General features: G+C 44.7%; 6 protein-coding genes across 6 annotated transcripts; 2 read left to right on the top strand and 4 right to left on the bottom strand.

The window, feature by feature from the left end:
- Window positions 1-3086: 3086 nt before the first annotated feature.
- SAMD00019534_038810 (hypothetical protein) lies at window positions 3087-3605 on the top strand (the record flags this gene model as incomplete). The annotated part of the gene is made up of 1 exon (XM_012904773.1): window positions 3087-3605. The coding sequence occupies one exon, from the start codon at window positions 3087-3089 to the stop codon at window positions 3603-3605; it is 519 nt and encodes a 172-aa protein (XP_012760227.1).
- An 870-nt stretch (window positions 3606-4475) lies between these two features.
- Window positions 4476-5915, bottom strand: SAMD00019534_038800 (hypothetical protein; the record flags this gene model as incomplete). The annotated part of the gene is made up of 1 exon (XM_012904772.1): window positions 4476-5915. A coding segment is annotated over one exon (1440 nt), but the record flags the coding sequence as incomplete, so codon positions are not given.
- Window positions 5916-6081: 166 nt separating this feature from the next.
- SAMD00019534_038790 (hypothetical protein) lies at window positions 6082-12961 on the bottom strand (the record flags this gene model as incomplete). The annotated part of the gene is made up of 5 exons (XM_012904771.1): window positions 6082-10268; window positions 10344-10721; window positions 11148-12329; window positions 12415-12552; window positions 12625-12961. 5 exons carry the CDS (start codon window positions 12959-12961, stop codon window positions 6082-6084), a joined length of 6222 nt encoding a protein of 2073 aa, XP_012760225.1.
- Window positions 12962-13202: 241 nt separating this feature from the next.
- SAMD00019534_038780 (hypothetical protein) lies at window positions 13203-14919 on the top strand (the record flags this gene model as incomplete). The annotated part of the gene is made up of 5 exons (XM_012904770.1): window positions 13203-13402; window positions 13479-13673; window positions 13761-13981; window positions 14049-14805; window positions 14895-14919. 5 exons carry the CDS (start codon window positions 13203-13205, stop codon window positions 14917-14919), a joined length of 1398 nt encoding a protein of 465 aa, XP_012760224.1.
- Window positions 14920-15152: 233 nt separating this feature from the next.
- Window positions 15153-17173, bottom strand: SAMD00019534_038770 (hypothetical protein; the record flags this gene model as incomplete). The annotated part of the gene is made up of 4 exons (XM_012904769.1): window positions 15153-15875; window positions 15941-16008; window positions 16075-17020; window positions 17108-17173. The coding sequence occupies 4 exons, from the start codon at window positions 17171-17173 to the stop codon at window positions 15153-15155; spliced, it is 1803 nt and encodes a 600-aa protein (XP_012760223.1).
- Window positions 17174-17882: 709 nt separating this feature from the next.
- SAMD00019534_038760 (hypothetical protein) lies at window positions 17883-19509 on the bottom strand (the record flags this gene model as incomplete). Its single annotated transcript, XM_012904768.1, has 2 exons — window positions 17883-18675; window positions 18740-19509. Coding segments are annotated over 2 exons (1563 nt in total), but the record flags the coding sequence as incomplete, so codon positions are not given.
- Between the last annotated feature and the right edge of the window lie 533 nt (window positions 19510-20042).

The following is a 20042-nucleotide window of genomic DNA, read 5'->3' as shown; positions in this document are numbered from 1 at the left end:
GCACTCACTGATCAYCAACATCGTCCAACAAACACCTATGACACATCATCAGACTCGACCCATCAAGAAGAAGCGATACATATTATATTCATTGTCGTTGGAGTTAGCTACATCAACTTGTAGAATCGACATCCAACTACACAGGTAACCAAAACCTTGKACCGATCGTCGCACCTCTACTTTTAACAATAACTAATACCAATCAAGATAATAGTATAGTAATACTCAACACATCAAGATGAAGCGATCTATATATTATACWTCACTGTTGAAGTGATTCATAGGAATTATAGTCTCGGACAGCAATGAAACAACGWCCAATTACAGCTCACTTGGATCATCGCACACCAACCAAGGACCAACATCATCCAACAACTCCTATGATACTCCAACAGRCTCGACTCATCAAGATGAAGCGATATATACCACATTCATTACCGTCATCGTAATCTACATCAACGTGGATCATCAAMATCAACTTGCTCTAATGCAACGTCGCACACCTACTGCTGACCAACATCGTCCAAAATTCACCTATTATACACCAACATACTCAACTCACCAAGATGAATCGATGCATAACACATTCATTGCCTTTAAACCAATCTACTAGTGCTTGGACCAAAGATATTCAGCTCCTGCTGAATACACCAGAACCTGCCAACAACAAACAAAGTTCACCTATTATACATCACCAGACTCGGCTCATCAAGATAAAACGATGCATACTACATTCATTGCTGCTACTGGAGTAATCTACATCAATCTGGATCATCCCTAAAGGCCAAACCATAAATAAATGCTCTCCCATCGTATTGTCACACCTACAAATACCTTGCACAGTGCTGATTCGAAACCATTATCATTTCAATCATACTTATAATAAATACATATACATTCAACTTACATACACACATATATACATTATATACTAAGTTAACAGACTCTTGCGACCATGCTACATGACACCAGTTGGTGTATTWTAATTATTATATTATGAGGATGGAGGCGTCATTCATTCATTCATTCAGTTTGATGTCGGTTGGAGGCAATGTTTCGCTGGCCATGAAGGTGTTTGTTGATAATATTGCTCAAGCTAGTCTAGACTCCATCACACAATTGCCACCTTACTGTTGTTGCGCTTCTGGCGACCCGACTGAAGTTGCGTGACGAGATCATACATAATTAWATGACAAGGAGAGGACAAACACCTGCTCAAGTTCTTCTGGAGATGGGCAAACTATTATACGCCACTGCCATTCTGGACACCTTCCTCGTGGACGATGCCCAAGCACCCAAATGTGGAGACCCGGCGACTATCATAACAAGTTCATCATATAAATTCACTTACCTGGACGAGCTGGATTATCAATTTTATTATCGATCTTGGACAACACATGACGATAGGTCGCATCCTTCATCGATAGCCTGTGGCAAGACAAGTCATAGGTGTACGGATGGAACATCAAGGCGACACTTGACATCTCCACAAAGTCTCGTCACCCGCCAACCCTCTATCGAACTGATATCTTTGTCGTTGGTAAGACGTGATCACACATACACTCATCTCATCGCGCTAACTGTCTGACTGACAGACTAACACTGTATCTATACAGAACGGCTGGATATGAATAGAAACGAAGAAGATCTCAAAGAGGAACACATGCATTTCTGGAAAAGTCGATGTGTGGACGTACTCCACAAAGTCATCGACACAGCACTGGTAAAGTCTCTGGATATGTCTCGCTGTTGGCATCCCTCCATCCATGATTAGGCTCATCGGATGCACCTCCCCGCCCTCAGACCGCGTGTGCAAGACGTTCGCCAATCTAGGCGCCGTGGCGATCAACAAGATTGGCACACCGACCACGCCAAACTACGCCATGATCAGTCGAAAGGGATGGCTGGAGGGCCGAGCCATCGAGGCACTTGGCGACCCCAACGTCAGCCCTGTATCTGTCAAGAGTGATATCTTCGACCTCGAGCCTGAAGACGACGACGACGATGGCATCATCCCGTCGGATGACGTAGTGCAACCCTTAAGTCCTGCATTGCCGCCCCACGCAACACCAGAGGGGCTAATGGGCCTGAGCGATTTTGTTATCGTCAAGCTTCTGCCACCGTTTCTTACGGATGACATTGACGTGGCAGTCCTCAGTCTCACGTGCAGACGCTACTATGACCTCCTTGGCAGACGCTGGCGTCTGTCAGAGCTGCGCTGGAGCACGCCTGGTCATGTGCCCGATGGCCTTTCCCCGACACAGCTCACATTCACATCGAAGCCAAAGGCACCCCCTGCAGCCAGGCGACATCCCACCGACAATCACGCGACTTTCATTCGAGGAGACTTTCAACCTGCACAGAATACTGCGGCCTGGTGTGCTTCCTCACTCAATCACGGATCTCTCGCTGGGCAGCACTGCGCTCCCTGTGCGGCCGGGCATACTTCCCAGCTCCCTCACCAGACTGACCACTGGTGCATCTAGCGTGGTGGCTGGCTCCTGGCCGTCGACACTTAGCACACTCGTCCTACACAGTGGCAAACCGCTTGGCTCGCTCCATCTCCCAGGCTCACTCACTCGACTGGAGCTTTACATGACCAATCAAGATATCGAGCCAGGGTTGCTGCCCAACTCGATCACACACCTATCTCTCATTGACAAATACTATGGAGTGGCGGATGCTGCTGGAGCAGACGGTGATGGTGAAGATAATTCGACCGTCTTCACCGACTTTCGGCCTAACGCGTTTCCCACTTCACTCAAGACCTTGATCTTCGACTGGGCCATTCGCCAGCCGGTGCTCTGCCGGCCTCCATCAAGGACCTGACATTCCTCCGCTGCATTGAGTCCATTCCTGCAGGATCATTGCCGCCATCGCTCACCAAACTGTCAATCAACAAAGGAAAACAGGATCGATTGCTACCTGGTTCTCTGCCCCAATCAATCACCTGCCTGGAGCTGCGTCAAACATCCATAAGAGACATCAGGCTCAACCTTCTTCCCCAATCTCTCACCAGTCTCAGCCTCGACAGCACTCCCATTGAGCACCTCACGGTTCCCCTCGATCCCTTGCCCCAAACACTTATGAGGCTAAAGTCTGGCAACCTGCCCTGGCACACTCTTGCACGTGACAGCTTGCTGTCACTCACTGACCTGACGTTCGACCCGCGATCCCTGCGACCCCACTCAGAGATTCTGCTTCCCCCATTCATCAGGTGCCTAAGATTGGAGTCAACTTTCTATGTGTCTGTGGACGGACTGCTGACAAGATATCCATCAATCGAAGAGGTGCACCTCCATTCTTTGCGCTCTCCGGAAGAATTCGCTCCGATCAGCATGCCATTGAAGGTCCTTGGCGTCGCACTCACTTTTAGGAGACGCGGCCAATTCCCTTCGCCTGACGCCAATGAGTGCGACAGGCTGGTCTCCAAGATGGTAACAAGGCTGCTCAAAAATGCAACACTAGCCACCACGATCCACTTGATGCTCGGCACAGACGCCAACTACCAAATAAGAAGAATCGATAAGGTGACCTTGATGCTATTGTGCTCTCACAAGGGCGAACTCAGAGCATTGTACTCGCGTCTGGCCAACCCAGCATAAAAACGTCGCGAACCATACCTTAGACCTTCAGGATCAATAAATCATCAGGTGGAATTGCCAGTCAGCCTTCACTGTTAGCTGCCAGTTGCCATCTGCCAGCCTCTATCTATGCGTTCGTGTCCACTGCGATGCCCTCGTTGACCATAGAAAAGGTTGCCAATGTGCCATGGCATGATTTATTCATCGGATGGTGGCAATATCCACTGTGTTTGGTCTAAGATGTTTAATGCTTTGATCACCTAGTTTGTTCCTCACAAATACACCATTGTGTATGGCGTTGGGAGGACTCATAACCATGTAGGCAATGTCCGTTAGAACAGGTTTCAACCTTGCATAGCAGGCACCAGCTTTAAGTAGGCAGACATTACCGCTGGCGTCCTTGCCCAGGGCGTCAACTTGTGTTGGAATCGACATTGAGTAGGAGGAGACTGGGACCCATCCTCCCGGATTAGGATTAGCCAAGTAAAAGACCAGAGCATTGTTCCTTAGGAACAGGTATTGTCGACTGTTTGTGATGAAGCCGTCGAGTACCAATTTGTTGTTGGACTTGGAGGTGAAGTCAATATAGCTTCCTGGGACTAGGGGAATCGAGGTCAATGGGGGCAGTATGCCCACACCATGCAGTTATTGATATCTTGGATGATGAGGCCCCATTCCAGGCCGGCTGTGTTTGGTGCAATGAAGTTCAAGTAGGGACCACCGAGATTATTCCTATTTATTCGACTACTGTTATCTATAGACATGTCAAAAAACATATCATTCGTGCTGGGAACGAGAGTCGAGTTGATTGCCAAGAGAGTCTGCGAGGACAACGAGCCAGGTGCTCACACAAGAGTTCAAGTTTATTGAGAGACTCGAGCGTTTGTATTAAACTAATTCGAGAGAAAATGGAGATCCTGTAATAGGGCATCCATCAGATGATATATGTATCGCATAGGAACCAGTCTGGGGGGAATTAAAAAAGACTGAGTAGGTGGCTGTCTTTTGAGCCTTAAAGTTGTCTTTAACAATGCAGACAATGTCCTTGTAGAAGGAGGTGGAGGCTCTTGAAGAGTTGGTGTTTGCTCCACTTAGATCCGGTGACTCTGAACCGTCCAGAATCATCTTTACATCAAAGATATCACCTCCACTGACTCTGGGAACTCCTGCATAATCAATTGAATGAATAAAGAATTGATTGGGTGCGTTGGCGCTCAATGATTTCTCCAGACCACTAACATAGCAGTTCGGGCCATAACACTTCATCATTGGTCTAATGCTCTGGAGGAAGAGGGGCATTCCATCCTTGATCCACTCACAGAAAGGGTACTCTAGAGGGTTTGGTACCAGGATAATATCGATTGAGGGATTGAGGAGAGACAGTTCACCAGGGACTCTGGTCAACTGGTTTTGACTCAAGTTAAGTCGACGGAGATTGGTGAGCCATCCAACTTGTTTGGGGATAGTTGTAAGCTGGTTCGAGCTGAGATCTAGGTTCTTCATCTTCTTTAAAAGTCCTAGGCTGTTGGAAGTAGTTATACTGAGTTCCAACAGTCTGTTCTCTGAAAGAGACAACTCGGTCAGGTTCTCTAAGTTGCCCAGGTCGAAATCAAAGGAAATCAATGAACATTGGTGAAGGTCCAAAATTTCCAGGGCAACGAGGCTAGTAAAAGATGGAGATAGAGTTCCAAGATTATTGCCTGCTAGTCGCAAAGAACGAAGTCCAATCAGGGTGGCAACAGATGGGGGGAATGAAGTGAATTGATTATCTGAGATATCCAAATGCCGTAAAGTTCCGGCTAGTTGACTAATCTCATCAGGTATATATGCCAATTGGTTTCCACTCATATCCAACATATGAAGATGTGATAGTTCCAAGATTGGTGTAGGGAAGAGGGAGACTCGATTGTGCGAATAGAGGAGTTCCTCTAGGACAGGAAGTTGGATGCCATTTGGAAATGATTGGATAGAGTTGTAGGAAATATTGAGATGTATCAGAGAGTTTAAGTAGGAAGGTGCCATTGTGAGTAGATTATTTGATACATCCAGATGTTTGAGATATTGAAGTTGGGAAAGACCTGGCCATATGATCTTAAGTTCATTTGAATCGGCAATCAGAGTCTCCAAAACGTAGAACCTTTCGATATATTTGTTGAACTCACTAAGGAAGTTCTTTCCTACGTTCAACTTGGTCAAAGTTCTTCTAAACCTTTGTATCCGACGAGGTACTCGGTTTAATCCACATGATGAGAGGTTTAGATCACTTCTATCATTTGATCTTTTGCACAAATATATCCTATCTCTAGCAAGTTGGCTTAATCTATTGCCCATTTGGAAAATATTATTATTATTATTATTATTATTATTACTATTATGTGATTGATTATTATTATCGTACCAGATGACATTTCTCATCTCTTATAGACCAATAAACACACACACATACAAAATACACACACAAACAAACACATTGATTGATTGAATACTTGAGTGTTTATTATTCCCACTCTTGTTGTTGGTGGTGATGCGGTTGTTGTTGGCCAAAGGGAACGCCAATGGGTGGTTGGTGTTGAGTAGGAGGAGGATAACCTTGTTGTGGGTTGTACTGATCAAAGGGCTGACTGTAAGGATTCATGTATTGACTCTGTGGTGGAGGTTGATACATTCCCTGTGGTTGGGCCTGCTGAGGTCCTCTCCAAGTTTGTTGTTGATTATAGGACTGTGGCTGTTGCTGCTGCTGCATTGGTTGCTGGTAGTGTTGTTGTTGTGGGTATTGAGAACGTGCTGGTATTTGCTGCTGCTGTTGGATATAAGGTTGATTAGAGTGCACCATTGGAGGAGGTTGATGCTGTGGTTGATAGTTGGTGGAGTACTGAGGTCTCGTATGTTGTTGTTGTTGTTGTGAATGGTACTGCTGCTGTGGCTGATATTGTTGATGTTGCTGATGTTGTTGTTGCAAATCTGGCTTGTTGGATGGCAGCATTCTACTGGATTGATTTGAGGAGGATGTTGTCGTTGTGGAGCCCGAGGGTCTGGCACTCTGTGAGAGTATCTGGGAGTAGTTTTGCTTGAAGTACTTGATTAACTCGTCAATTGTGGCAAATGTCTTCTTCCTCATTTCATATCCATCGTCCTTGATCAAGATGTGCTCGTGTCGGGGATTGGTATTTGGTACGTGGTAGAGGATCAAGTAGCCAGGATGCGTTTGGTTGATACCGAATGCATAGGGTATTGACTTGGGATATCTCTGCTTGTCCCTCTTGATCTGATCATCGATCTGTTGCTGGGTACCGCTCCTCCAGTACTTGTGACTCTGCACATTGTTGAGGTTGTTGATAAGATACTCAACGTGTCTGCTCAGGATCTCATCCAAACTGTCGTATCTGGTATCACCAATGTAGAATGATTTGCCCAAGCTGACTGGATTTGGCTTGTCCTTCTCCTTGATATCGTGATGTATAATGATGTTGTCCCAGAACTTGAATGTAACAGTTATGTGATCAAAACCACGACTGCTTGGACGAAGGATTGCCTCACCAACGGGCTTGTCCTTGAGATGGCTCTCAGCTTCGGCACAAGTGAACGAGTGCCACAATGGATGGACGACCACTCTCTTCACCTTCTTTGCACGAGCGGGCACAGACTGACGCTTCTTCTCTGCCACCAATGATTGTTGCTGGCGGCTGTGTGAATCGTCCAGTACGAGGTATGGGTTCTGTCCGCCGTGTTTCAGCTCGTTGAAGATTATGTCCTCCCACTTGGAGTTCTGCATGTCAGACTGTTTGTTGCTGAGTGTGACATGGAACCTATCCTTCTCCACTGAAACGACCCGACAGTTGAGCGTGACTCCACGTGGCATCGACTTGACATCATTGCTTTCGCTAATATACTCTGGGGGAATAGTGCCCTCAAGACCATTGTCCAAACGTACTCTGACACCCATAATGACGTCGTTCCTAAACGTGGTAACGGATACCATAGTTCCCACTCGAAGTGTCTGGTCAGTCTCACCGGTCAGCCAAGAGAAGATCTGAGCTTGTGATGGTGGAAGGTATGGCGTGCGAATGTCGGCAAACGGGGAGGTCAGTTCACTCTTGATGGCATAGAGCAACTTCTTCTTTTGAGTGTTCTGACGACTCTCGAGAAGGTCGGCAAAGGCATCCAGATCGATAGACTCGAGCTTCTTGGGCTTCCTCATGACGTCACGGACATAACCAAAGATGAGAGTATCTTCTCGGAAGAAGTCCTGGTCGACGGTCTTGTCCAGTGCATCGGCAGCAATCTTGTAAGCACTAAGATAGTCCTCCGGATGCACTCTGGTATCATCCAGAGGGTTCATGTCTTCGTCACCGAAATACTTCTCTCTGATCTGGATGAAGCCTATACAATTCCTATATACAATGTCCTGGTTGCTAAAGATCTTTTCAATCGCCTGTCGAGAAGACATTGTCTTTCCTCTCTTGATGACCGCCATCGATGCATTCAGTAGAGCTTGAGCTTTCCTTGAACCAAGGCCAGAGACGAACTGCAGTGGAGACGAGGTGAACTTGTGTCGGATCATCCTGTTGATATCCACACCAACGGCGTTGACCACATTGACAAAGCATCGGTGAAGGAGCTTCAGGAGATAGTCTTTGCCAATCATATCTTGAAGGGGATGCAGCTTCAGATACAGGATCTCATTGCTGTCTGTGCAAAGATTGGAGTACTCTGTCATGGGGTCCAGAGCACATCTGGCGATAGCAATGGCATGCTTCAACACTGGTGGGTACTCTTTGAACTCATCGGCATATCTTGCAGAGTTCTGTTCGGATAGACCGATCTCTGGATTGGCAAATTGGATGGCTGGCATACGTTTGAGTGTACCATCGTTTGATAGACGGCCAACTAGTTCGCGAATCTCGTCCAGAAGACGTTTGGATACCATCTCGGTTGCTGACACCAGAATCAATCTTGGTTGGTATTCGCTCATCAGGTCAGTCAGCCTTGAGACATCGTCCTGTTTCTTGTCCTTGATGGTGGTTTCGCCAACCCGATCACAGAGGAAGTCCATCTTTGAGTGTGTCACAATCTCAGACTCAGAGTCGAGCACGGCGCACATTGTAGGTATCTTCTCGCTGCCGTTGCAGAAGGACATGACGTGGAACAGTCGTTTCTTTCCATAGTCATAGTCGTCGTCCTCATCTTCGTCTTGGTTGGGTTGCCAGGGGGCAACACGTAGCTTCTCCTCAAGCCTTCTTGCGCATTCAAAGGCCACGCGGTTGCTTGCCTCTGTGAGTAGCTTGTTTCTGAGCTCCTTTTCAAACACGGGATACAAGAACCCTGTCAACGACTCTCTGAGGACCATCTTTCTTTCTGCGTTCCACTGCTGTGCAATGGCGCTGGTGCCATCGCTTAGGAAGAGACCCTCCATCTCTGGCAGGATAACGTTGTTGTGAACATGCTCGGGCACACCAACCTTGGCCTTGATGAATCCCTCGCGCTCTGCCTTGAGAATAAGGAGGAACTGGGTGTCATCAAACATGTGACAGGGCTTCTCGTGGATGGACTTGACAGTGATGTATGGATGGAATGCATCGATCTCCTTCTGGCCGACACTGGTTGGCGTCGTGGTGATAAAGGCGTACCTTCTATAGATGCCTCTGATGGACTGTCGTACGTTTGGGTCGAATCCAATGTCATGTGCCATAAGATAACGAGTGGCACGGAGCACTTCTCCCATATCGTCAGCCTCAATACAGATGTACTTGAGCGCAGTGGTAGACGGGTCTTCAGAGTGATCGGTTGGGATTCTCGTCATGTAGTTGTCCATCAGGTTGATGCCAAACTCTTGTGGAGTGATACCGTAGTGCGGAAGAAACTTGCCCAGTCCGTCCTTGGTATAGATCGTGTAGAGATCCCTCTTGATTGCACGCTTTGGCTTTGGTTGGTCATCTGAACGTTGTTGTTGTGCTTTGAAGTCGGGACCATTGATCATCTGGAAGAGGTCATAGAGATCGGTTATTCCCTCCTCCAACTTGCATTCGCGCAGCGTCTGTTGATATTGTTCGAGGTTTGGATTGGCCGTGATGAACTGCTCCAATGATTTCTTTGATGCTATCAGATGTGCCCACTTCTCGTCCAAGTCGTATATTGTCCACAGATCCTGAAGTCTGAACTGGGGCTCAAAGACGTCCTTCCTGTAGGCATAGACAAAAGGTACCTCTAGCATCTCGCGTTGGAAGAACTTGAGAATGGTTGCAATAGTCTCGATCATCATTGAGTCCTTGCTCTCCTTGATATCAAATGACATGTCGTAGATCCATTCTGCCTCCTCATAGGTCTGTCTGTCGCTAAGGAACTGGGTACACTTCCTAAGCTGCATCCTCTCGGGTACGTTCTTCTTTCTGATCTCCTCATCGGCGTCGGTGAAGTGCTTCTCCTCCAACAAAGAGGGCTCGTACTGCTCCCTAATAAGCGAGAGAGTATCCTTGGGTTTGTCATCGACGAGCATCTCCTCATCGTCATCACCAAAGATTCCTCCATAGCTCTTGGAAGGTGTACCACGTCCAGACTTTCGTCGGATGGGACGATCATTGGCGTCGACGACAAAATCATCCTCTGACTCGTCAAAGATCATAGCTCGATCCTGTTCAATGTCATCGTCAATATGTCCCTCGTGACTTGGTGATTTCTCCTCTATGTCTGTGTTTTTAAAAAGGTATTGAGTTAGAAAGAGAGAAAGATATGATATCACATCCAGAAATCACCAACACTTACCATCACCATTAGACTTTAGTTTCTTCAGTCTGTGAAGTCTGTTCTTCTTGCTCTTCTTCATGGCATGAAGACGTCTCTTCTCTTCTCTACGGATACGTCTTGCTTCTCTACGCTTGGCGGCCTCCTCAGGGTCCTCCTCTTCATCGCTCTTGTCATCGTCATCCTGGATGTCATCATCACCCTCGTCGCCAGAGTTACCCACGACAAAGTCATCATATTGGTATTCATCCTCACCATCTTCGTCCTCTTCACTAGAGTCTACGAAATCAGCATCCTTCTCAACGATGTCTTCTGCCTCGCCATTCTCCTCATTGTAGTTGTTGTTGATATCGTCATTTGAACGTTTCTTTGATTGCCTCTGCTCCACTACATCATCCGCTGTTGTTGTTGTAGTAGTAGTTGTTGTTGTTGTTTCTGGTGATGCATGGTCATGAGTGTCCTCTTCAACTCTGTCGCTCTCATCGTCACTGTAGTTATCTGTAGCAATGACATTCAAAGTTAGTCACGTGAGTCAAACCACTGAACTTCCAGTACCGATGCTATATTATAAAGATACTAACTCTTCATTTGTGAAGTTTAAACTGTAGTGTCAAGAGGATAATAATAATAATAGAGAGAGAGAGAAGAGATAGGTTATTAATAAAGAATCAGAGAGGAATTGAATATGATTGCGTTTTCACTTGAACTCTAAAGTCTGAAAAATTAGAAATTAATTAAAATTAAATATTAAAAACATTGAACTTCCCTCACACACTTTAATTCAACCCTGTTGTCGGGTGGCGCGCAAAGCCTCCAAGAAATTACTCATTGTTATGTCTTTGCTATTGATGTTGTGTCTTAGGGCTATGAGTGCTGCCTCTTTGCATAGGTTGTTGAGATCTGCACCACACAGTCCACTGGTCAAGCTCGACAATTGAACCAGGTCAACATCGGAGGACAATGGCATCTGTTTGGTTAACTTGCCAAGGATATCAATACGACCAGTGTCATTCGGCAGTGGAACCTCTAGATGGTAGTCAAACCGACCTGGACGTAGGATTGTTGGGTCCAGCATGTCAAGTCTTGTTGTTGCTGCCAATATAATCGAGCTGGCACCACCACCATTGGTCGATGATCCAGCAAATCCATCCATTTCAATCAGTAGACAAGACAACAATCTATCGGCAGATTGTTCTGAACTTGTATCGTAGCCACGCTTCTTGGCCAATACCTCAACCTGGTCAAGGAAGAGTACGCATGGTGCACTCTCTCGAACAACACGGAACAGTCGAGTGAGATTCTTCTCACTTTCACCAACCACTGGACTGATGATATCCGTCGATTGAATGGATATAAAGTTGACGTTTGGTGAGCTAGATGCGATAGCACGTGCTATCAGTGACTTTCCATTTCCAGGTGGACCAAAGAGCAGTATACCAGACGGTGGCGCTGCTCCAATGCGTATCAGTGGTTCTGGATTCATAATAGGAAGTAGTACGGTTGTCCTTATCTTGGCCACGATATCATCCAATCCACCAATGTCCTGGAATCCAATGCGCTCAAAGGTGAACTTGAACTCTTTGAGAATCGATGGTTTGATTGAAGCAAACGTTCGTCTAAAGTGATCAATTGTAACAATGGATGTGGACAATTGACAAGAGTCTGAGCCTGTTATAGCCAGAGTGGCTGCCTCATTGCATAGATTCTGCAGGTCAGCGCCAACATAGCCATGTGTGCAACTGGCCAGGTCAACAATGAGTTGATCATAATGATCCATGTTCGTAGAGTAGTTGGCGTATCGCTTGATCATCACTGCCAAAATGTGTTGTCGATCGATGGGCAAAGGGATGGGTAGGTTGATCACAGAATCAAAGTGCCCACATTGGAAGAAGTCGTCGTCCAGTGTATCTATTCTACTGGTGACACCAACGATAAAGATTGGATGCTCAGCGTGACTGTTTTGTCTAAGAAGGTCCAACAAATGAGAGGATACTCTTTGTTCAATCTCTAATGCATACAACCATTAAGTGTCAGATCATCATATCATCTACAGCAGCAGTAGCAGCAGTAGAATCAGCAGTTGTTTACATACGTCCATAAAGGCCTGAAGATTGTCGTCTAACAGAGATTGAGTCCACCTCTTCGAATACAAGAACGAATGGTTTATCAAAGTGAGAGCGACGTCTTCCTAGTATAATCGATGATAGGTATCGCTCAGTGTCACCGTCATCTAGGGTTTGAGTGTTAGAGGAATCCTGGATGTGTCATCATCATCATCATTGACAACAACAAATCTACATACTCTCTTTATAACAATGTGATGAGTTGACAATTACAAAGTCTAATATCTGTCGAGCTTTGAATTGACCAAGTATGGTTTGTATCAATAACGACTTGCCAAGTCCTGACCTTCCAGAAAGCAAAAGATGGACGGGACGAGGTGTTCCAAGTGGACACAACAAGTCCTCAATACAGCTAGACTGTTGTTGTTGTTGTTGGTTGCCTTTAAATGAAGTGGCAACATAGTATGACAAAGCCTCTATGATGGCAATGCATTGTCTGTCTAGTCCTCCGACATGTTGTCTGGTGTCATCATTGAGCAATCCTCTGTCATTATCATCTACATGTTTAGTGGACATTGTTAGGATGATAATGATATGTGTGGGTGTACTTGTTTCACACCGAACCAATCCCCCTTATTTTGACAAAAGGTGTTAATTTGAATGAGAGGTCCTGAGTCGTTCGATTCAAACTCCCTCCATTTTTTGATAACACTGGTTAACCGTTTTTGTTGAACACCCTTCTTATTGCATTATAGTTGTACAGAGATATACATAATAATAATACATGGATGACAAAACAAACAAAACAACTGACATGATGCAAATAGACAATGAGCGGACAGATGTTGATGACACAACAGCAACAACTGCGACTGCAACAACAGGAGATATATCTACACCAATCATTGATACCGTTACTGGCATAACGCCAACAACTCCTACAACAACAGACTCAGCCAGTGATGAGGAAGAAAGATTGTTCTTCAAACAACTCAATGATTTCTACATTGCAAATGGGTATGTTACACATACATACATGTACAATACATAGCATGTTAGAGACTAACATATATTGTTGACTTTCCCAATCTAGATCCTTCATGAACACTACAAAGAGACCTCAGCAAAAAGGCAAACTAATCAGATTGTTTGCCCTGTACAATAGTGTCGTTGACATGGGTGGATACAATGAAATATCGACAAGTGACTGGAATGACTTTGGTGCACAGTTCAACATCTCTGGCTCAGTCAAACAAGTCTATCTCAAGTACCTCATTGACTTTGAAAAGTGAGTAACAGTGTCAGGCAGTGGTGATCATATATTGCTACATCTAATCTAACCGACTGTCTGGCGCTGACTGGCTACCACCAACAGGACATTCTTCAAACGTGATGACAAACCATCAGCTTCAGCTTCGTTCAATGAGATGATCATGGAGTCGATCGATCCATCCAATGTGACATTGGGCAACATGCTAAAGAACTCATTGCTATTGGATGGCCCTGGTGGACAAAAGAGGAAACAGATTACACCGGCTGCTGCTCTTGCCGCTGCCAGTACCCAACAACGATCCACCAAAAAGACAAAAGAGGAGAGTATGTATTCGTGAAGTACAAGTTACCTTCAACCAGTTATTCTAATTGATCATCATCTATTGAATAGACTACACACAATACGAAAAGGACTTTGAAACCACGAGGACAATAACTTTATTCTCCAAACAACTGTTTCGTGGCGCGATTGAATCACATGTGTTGAACGCCAAGGGTGGTGAGACCATCCAGAAGATTGACGGCCCTGCAAGTGGCAGTGTCAACAGTAGGAGTAGACGAGGAGTGCGAGCCAATGGCAGTCTTGCAGTGGACAACAATGATGTGGACATTGAGTCGACAACACCAATCGAATCACCTCCTCTGGGGCAGGCACCAGTCACAAAGAAATCCACTTCCACACCAACAACAACCAAGCGAAGAGGAGCAAAAAACAAAGAGAATGATGGCACTACACTGGAAGAACCAAGAATTGACTCTAGGTCAACCTCACCTGTATATAATATCGATACATCACCACAAGACAAACGAAAGAGGAGCAAAGTGGAGGCGAGTGGTGAGGACAGAGATGTAATTATCAACGAGGATGATGAAGATGATGACGAACAAGTCACACCAAAGAACCAGATAAATGTGGTCTTGGATGATGATAGTAGTAGCAGTAGTAGTAGTAGTAGTAGTAGTATTATCAGTGTAAATATAGGACGCAAGAGAACAACGAATCAACAAAAAGCACCAACAACATCCACAACTACAACAACAACGACATCAGCAGCAGCAGTGGACAAGAAGAAGAAACAACAACAACAACAACAAACCAAGGATAATGCCAAAACCAATCCCAATGTAACAACAATATCACGGCTCCAGTTTGTTTATACGCCTCTTTACTCTGATGTAAGCAAGCTGACATTGACCGATATGGAAACGACAAATAATCGACTCAACCAACTCAAAGACATGGAGGCACAACTGCTGGATAAGCTACACAAGATTGCACAAGAGAGAAATAGTTTGGTAGACTACTTACAACGAATCAATAAATAAATTAGTAGTGTCTTTGACATCACGATCATCTGCTGTTTAAATAGGTTTATTAGGACTGTTGGAGGGTACAGTGTATTTGGACACTGTTGGTAAAAAAATGTAGGAGGAAGAGGAGGAGGAGGAGAAGGAGGGGGAGGTAGGGGGAGGTAGTTGAAGATAGCCATCTCACTTAAGATAGGTTCTCAGCAACCCATTTGTCGCAGTTGGATATGAACATGCATGAGCATACATCTTGACTTCCGCAGGTAATGAATCGTGGCACTCTGGCTGCCATGTATAGGACACCAACAAGACCCATGGTAACCAAACCATAGATGAGGAAGCCAAAGAATGGCAACCACTTGCCTTGCATCTTCCTCCAGGCACGCTCCAAGGGCAAACCAAAGTAACGCTCGTTGATCACCAGTGTGACGATATCGAAAGGGATGGCGATAAGAATCTGGATGGCAACATTGATGAGTGCGGCCTCCATAGTGAATGATTCGCCAGATGGATAGGGCAAGAAGAACAACGCTCTGGAGTTTACAAACAACCACATCATGAAAGCAGACGTTGGAATTGAAGCATTCTCCATGATCATCTCGGTGAACAGTCCGGCAGCACGAACAAACTTCTTGGACTCGACATGCTCTGAGCCCAAAAGCTTCTCAAGAAGCTTGGAGGCATACTTGTCTCGGACCTGAACTGAGGAACGCACCACTAGCTTTCCAAAGTTTAGGAGGAACACAGATCCAATGGTGAAGTTGATGTCTCCGATCGTGGAAATCATCAAACGTCCAAGTGTGGAGATGTGCGCCTGAGCATGGACGACGGCCAAACTGTGCATCACTGATTGACCCTTCTTCTCCATCTGTTTGGTGACCAACAGTCTGACTGGAATCATCATGAATATCTAAGAGATATATAGAGGATGTTAGATTAAATGATAAAGATTGTGAACTGATCATTTGCACTTACCTCAAAGTAGACTGGATGGACGAGCAGACGCCAAGTGACCTTCATCATATCTGAGAAATTGGTGTAAACTGATATGATTGAAAGATGTTAGAGATGAATCTTTTGTTGATATGACTAGAATATACAGTACATACCTTGGATGAAGAACATTCCGTAGAGAAGTGCAGTGGCAGACACCAACACCTCGGTACCGAGGAAGGCAAGTCCATTGTTAAGTTTCTGACGGAAGGTCTTGAAACTTCGGCCAACGTAGCCCATAACAAAGCTGAGACCACAGTATGTGGCAATGAGCAATAGAACATCACCCAACCAGTACCAGTAGCGGACCTCACCAGTTAACATACCCCATGGTACGATGAGGTCAGCGGCAATGCACAGTACCACCCAAAAGTAGAACTTGGTCTCGATAGCTCTCTTGATGCCGTAGACAGAGATGAACTGAATTGCAGTGAACAGGGCGAGACCGCTTATGAAGAATGTAGAGTTGAGGATGGCGATGGCCTGCTGGTTGAAGTAATTGGTGGTGCCGTTGTTCCTGATGACGTAGTGGGGCAGGGAGAACATCCACAGGACAAACGCTCCAATGAATGTGCTGATCAACACAATGAATGACACCTTTACGTACTCGATGGAGCTCTCCTTGGAATGTTGCCATAGACTGATTGTCAATCTCCTCCTGATCTTCTTGCCCTTGGGACCCATGACAGTGGTCATGTCACCAGCTGAGATCTGTTTCATTGCGGTGCCATCCTCCTCATCACCTGGCATGTTTGCCCCATCTGGAACGTTGTCATTGTCGCTGTCATCATCAGAGTCGTCGTCATCTGATTCATCTGGAGTTCTAGAGTCAAGAGAACTCTTTTCTAACTCAATCGATGCCAGACTCTCTGAAACAGGAAGGTTATTTTGTGAGACATCGGGTGATGGTGGTGGGGTGACATTCGATAAGGCGGTGTTGTTGTTGTTGTTGTTGTGATTGTCGGCAGCAGGTCGTAAACGCAGAGAGGCTTCATTTTCATGTGATGTATTATTATTATTGCTATTGCTATTGTTGTTCAACACTGTATATATGTCGTTTGGCTAATTGAAAAGTAAAAGGTTAGATACCAACTGACTGACTAACTGTGACTGATTGATTCAATTGAATCTTAAAGATTGAGTACGTACCTCTGAGTGGGTTATGACAATGCCAACTGCACCTACACTGCCACTGATATCTGTGTTTGTATCCATAACTTCTTGACTGAAATGCTGTAGTACTACTATTATTATAATTATTACTGCTAGTGTGTAGTTGATGTATTCTTATTTGATTGGGATTTTGCTAACTAACTTTAATGGATAGATTCTATTCCTTGGACCTTTAATAGTTCGGCGTGTCCAAGTTGATAGTGGAGAATTAATCGTGGTCGGACAAGTCCAAAGTCTATTTCTAGCTGGTGGACAGAGAGGGACAACTATCCAAAATAGATACTCCAAACATAGAGAGAGTACAATACATTGTGATTGACACAGAGAACAAGTTCTCGGAGGATGTCATTGACACAGGTCACACCAGAACGACTAGGAATCAGTAACTCGTCACAGACCTCCAAGTAATAGTTTTGTGTGGCCTCTGTGCCGTGACACAGGAGTGGTGGTGCAATGGTCAGCCCAAAATGTATTGTGATTTGTTTTTCATGCGTGTCGACCACTTTCGTTATGATCAGATCAATCCCGACCATTTTGTGTTTATTGGGCGTCCACAAGTCCCACTGATTGTGGTTAGAGGTGCCCATCCATACAGATTGGCCATAGTTTAGTTGTAAACCACGCGAAGAGATATTTTTTTTGATCTGATGATGGGTCTGCCCATTTGACCGTGACCAATTTCCACTTCGCTCGCATAATATATTATTTAGAACGAGTGATCATGATTCTTTCTTTGTCAATTTATTTATAATAGATTACTTTTTATAAACTCCTCGCAGTTAGATACAAACATACAGGAACATACATCCTTGCTCTGACACATGACAAATCGAGGCAGTCTACAAGCCATCCAAATCACACCAAGCATGCCCATCGTTATGATTCCATAGACAAGGAAACCAAAGAATGGCAGCCACTTCTCTCTCATCTTCTTCCATGCTCTTTCCAGTGGCATGCCAAAGTATCGTTCGTTGATCAACAGAGTAACAATGTCAAATGGTATGGCAATGCCCAACTGAATGGCCACATTGATTACAATGTCAACGATGCCAAAGCTCTTGTCTGGGAAGGGCATATAGAACAGTCCTTGATAGTTACGGAACACCCACAATGTGAAGGCTGACGTGGGTATCGATGCATTCTCCATGATCATCTCGGTGAACAAACCAACAGCGCGAACAAACTTCTTGGACTCTATGTGTTCAGTGCCGGCAACCTTCTCCAGTACCTTGGATGCATACTTGTCTCTAACTTGAACTGTGGATCTGAACACCATCTTGCCAATGTTTAGAAGCAACACCGAGATCACTGTTAGAGTGGTATCGTTGATGGTGGATATCATCATACGACCAAGTGTAGATATGTGAGCCTGAGCGTGTACCACTGCCAAACTGTGCATGATGGACACTCCTTTCTTCTCCATCTGCTTGGTTACCAATAGACGTACTGGGATCATCATACCTACCTCAAAGTAGATTGAGTGGACTATTAGACGCCATGCAACTTTTGCAATGTTTGAGAAGTTGCTATATACTAAATATATGTTGTTGTTGATCGATCAAATAGGTTAAGGTTAGATCAATTATATTTGTTCATACAATCAATCAGAACATTCCATAGAGTAGTGCAGATACAGCCACTAGAACTTCGATTCCAAGGAATGCCAGTCCATTCTTTAGACGTTCCTTGGTTGTTTGATAAGGCTTACCAAGGTATCCCATAACAAACGAAAGGCTAACGAAGCCTACCAGTAGTAAAAGGACATCACCCATCCAGTACCAGTAGTCTTGATCTCCTGCCCACATGCCCCAGGGCACAGCAATAAAGAGGAGGATATCGGCCAGCAAGAATAGGTAGAACTTTGTCTCTATCATTCTCTTTAGACCATAGACTGAAAGGAACTGAATTCCAGTGAATGCCGCCAGACCTGTCACAAAGAAGACAGAGGTGAGGATTGTGACGTCGGTCTTGTCGAAATAGTTGATTGTGCCTTGATTACGCCTGATCCAGGTCTCATTGGAGAATGAAAAGATAATGACAATGCCCAATATCATTGTCACCAATACCACCAGGGACATCTTGCCATAGTCCTTGATGAGCTCGAACAAATGGCTTCCCAGTGATAAACCAAGTCGTCTTTTGTTCGTGTCATTTGCCTCCATTATTTCCAAGTTCTTCTTTTGTTGGTCCACATTCAGGTCCCTCATCTCTACTGCTCCACCTTCATTCTCCACTGTATCCCTGGTCCTTTCAGGATCAGTAATGTCATCATCGTCCTCATCTTCATTATCTTCATCTTTGGTGAGGTCAACTAAATGTGGACGAGGTGATGCCTTTGTTGTTGAAGCTGTTGAATTCCTTGGAGATGGCAAATGAACTCTGGGTGTTATAGGCCTTGGATTCTCAGTGAGATCAACGTCCAAACTATCTACATTGCCTTTGAAGCTGTGACTCCTATGACGTGTATTGATTGTTTCCTTGGTGGTATGAGTTAAAGAGATTGACATTGTCCTGTCTCTTTCTTTATTATTGCTACTACTGACATCAGACTTGACCTTTAGGAAAAAAGTTAGGAATATTATACAATTTAAATAGAAATAATTATTTCTATTATTAATGCTTACATCGGATAGAACAGTTCCATTTTCAACGACATTATCCATATTATTATATTTAGATAAATATATTATATTATATTAACGTTTGAGAAAATGATCGTTCGATCTACTACTACTTTCCTAGTACTACAACTTTCCGAACGCTATTGATAATAATTAAATAAATTGTAGATTGTCAGGTCGCGATACTCAAACAATCTTGTCTTACCAAAGAATATAAACGAATAAAAAAACTCTATTTTTGGATCCACATCAGGTCCGGATCTTTGAATCAAATCCCGAAACGAGGTCAT

This window comes from Acytostelium subglobosum (assembly GCF_000787575.1).
Source record: "Acytostelium subglobosum LB1 DNA, scaffold: scaffold6, whole genome shotgun sequence".
In the NCBI taxonomy this organism is placed as follows: domain Eukaryota; phylum Evosea; class Eumycetozoa; order Acytosteliales; family Acytosteliaceae; genus Acytostelium; species Acytostelium subglobosum.
Note: the sequence above shows the minus strand (reverse complement) of the source record. Positions and strands in the feature narration are given on the sequence as shown.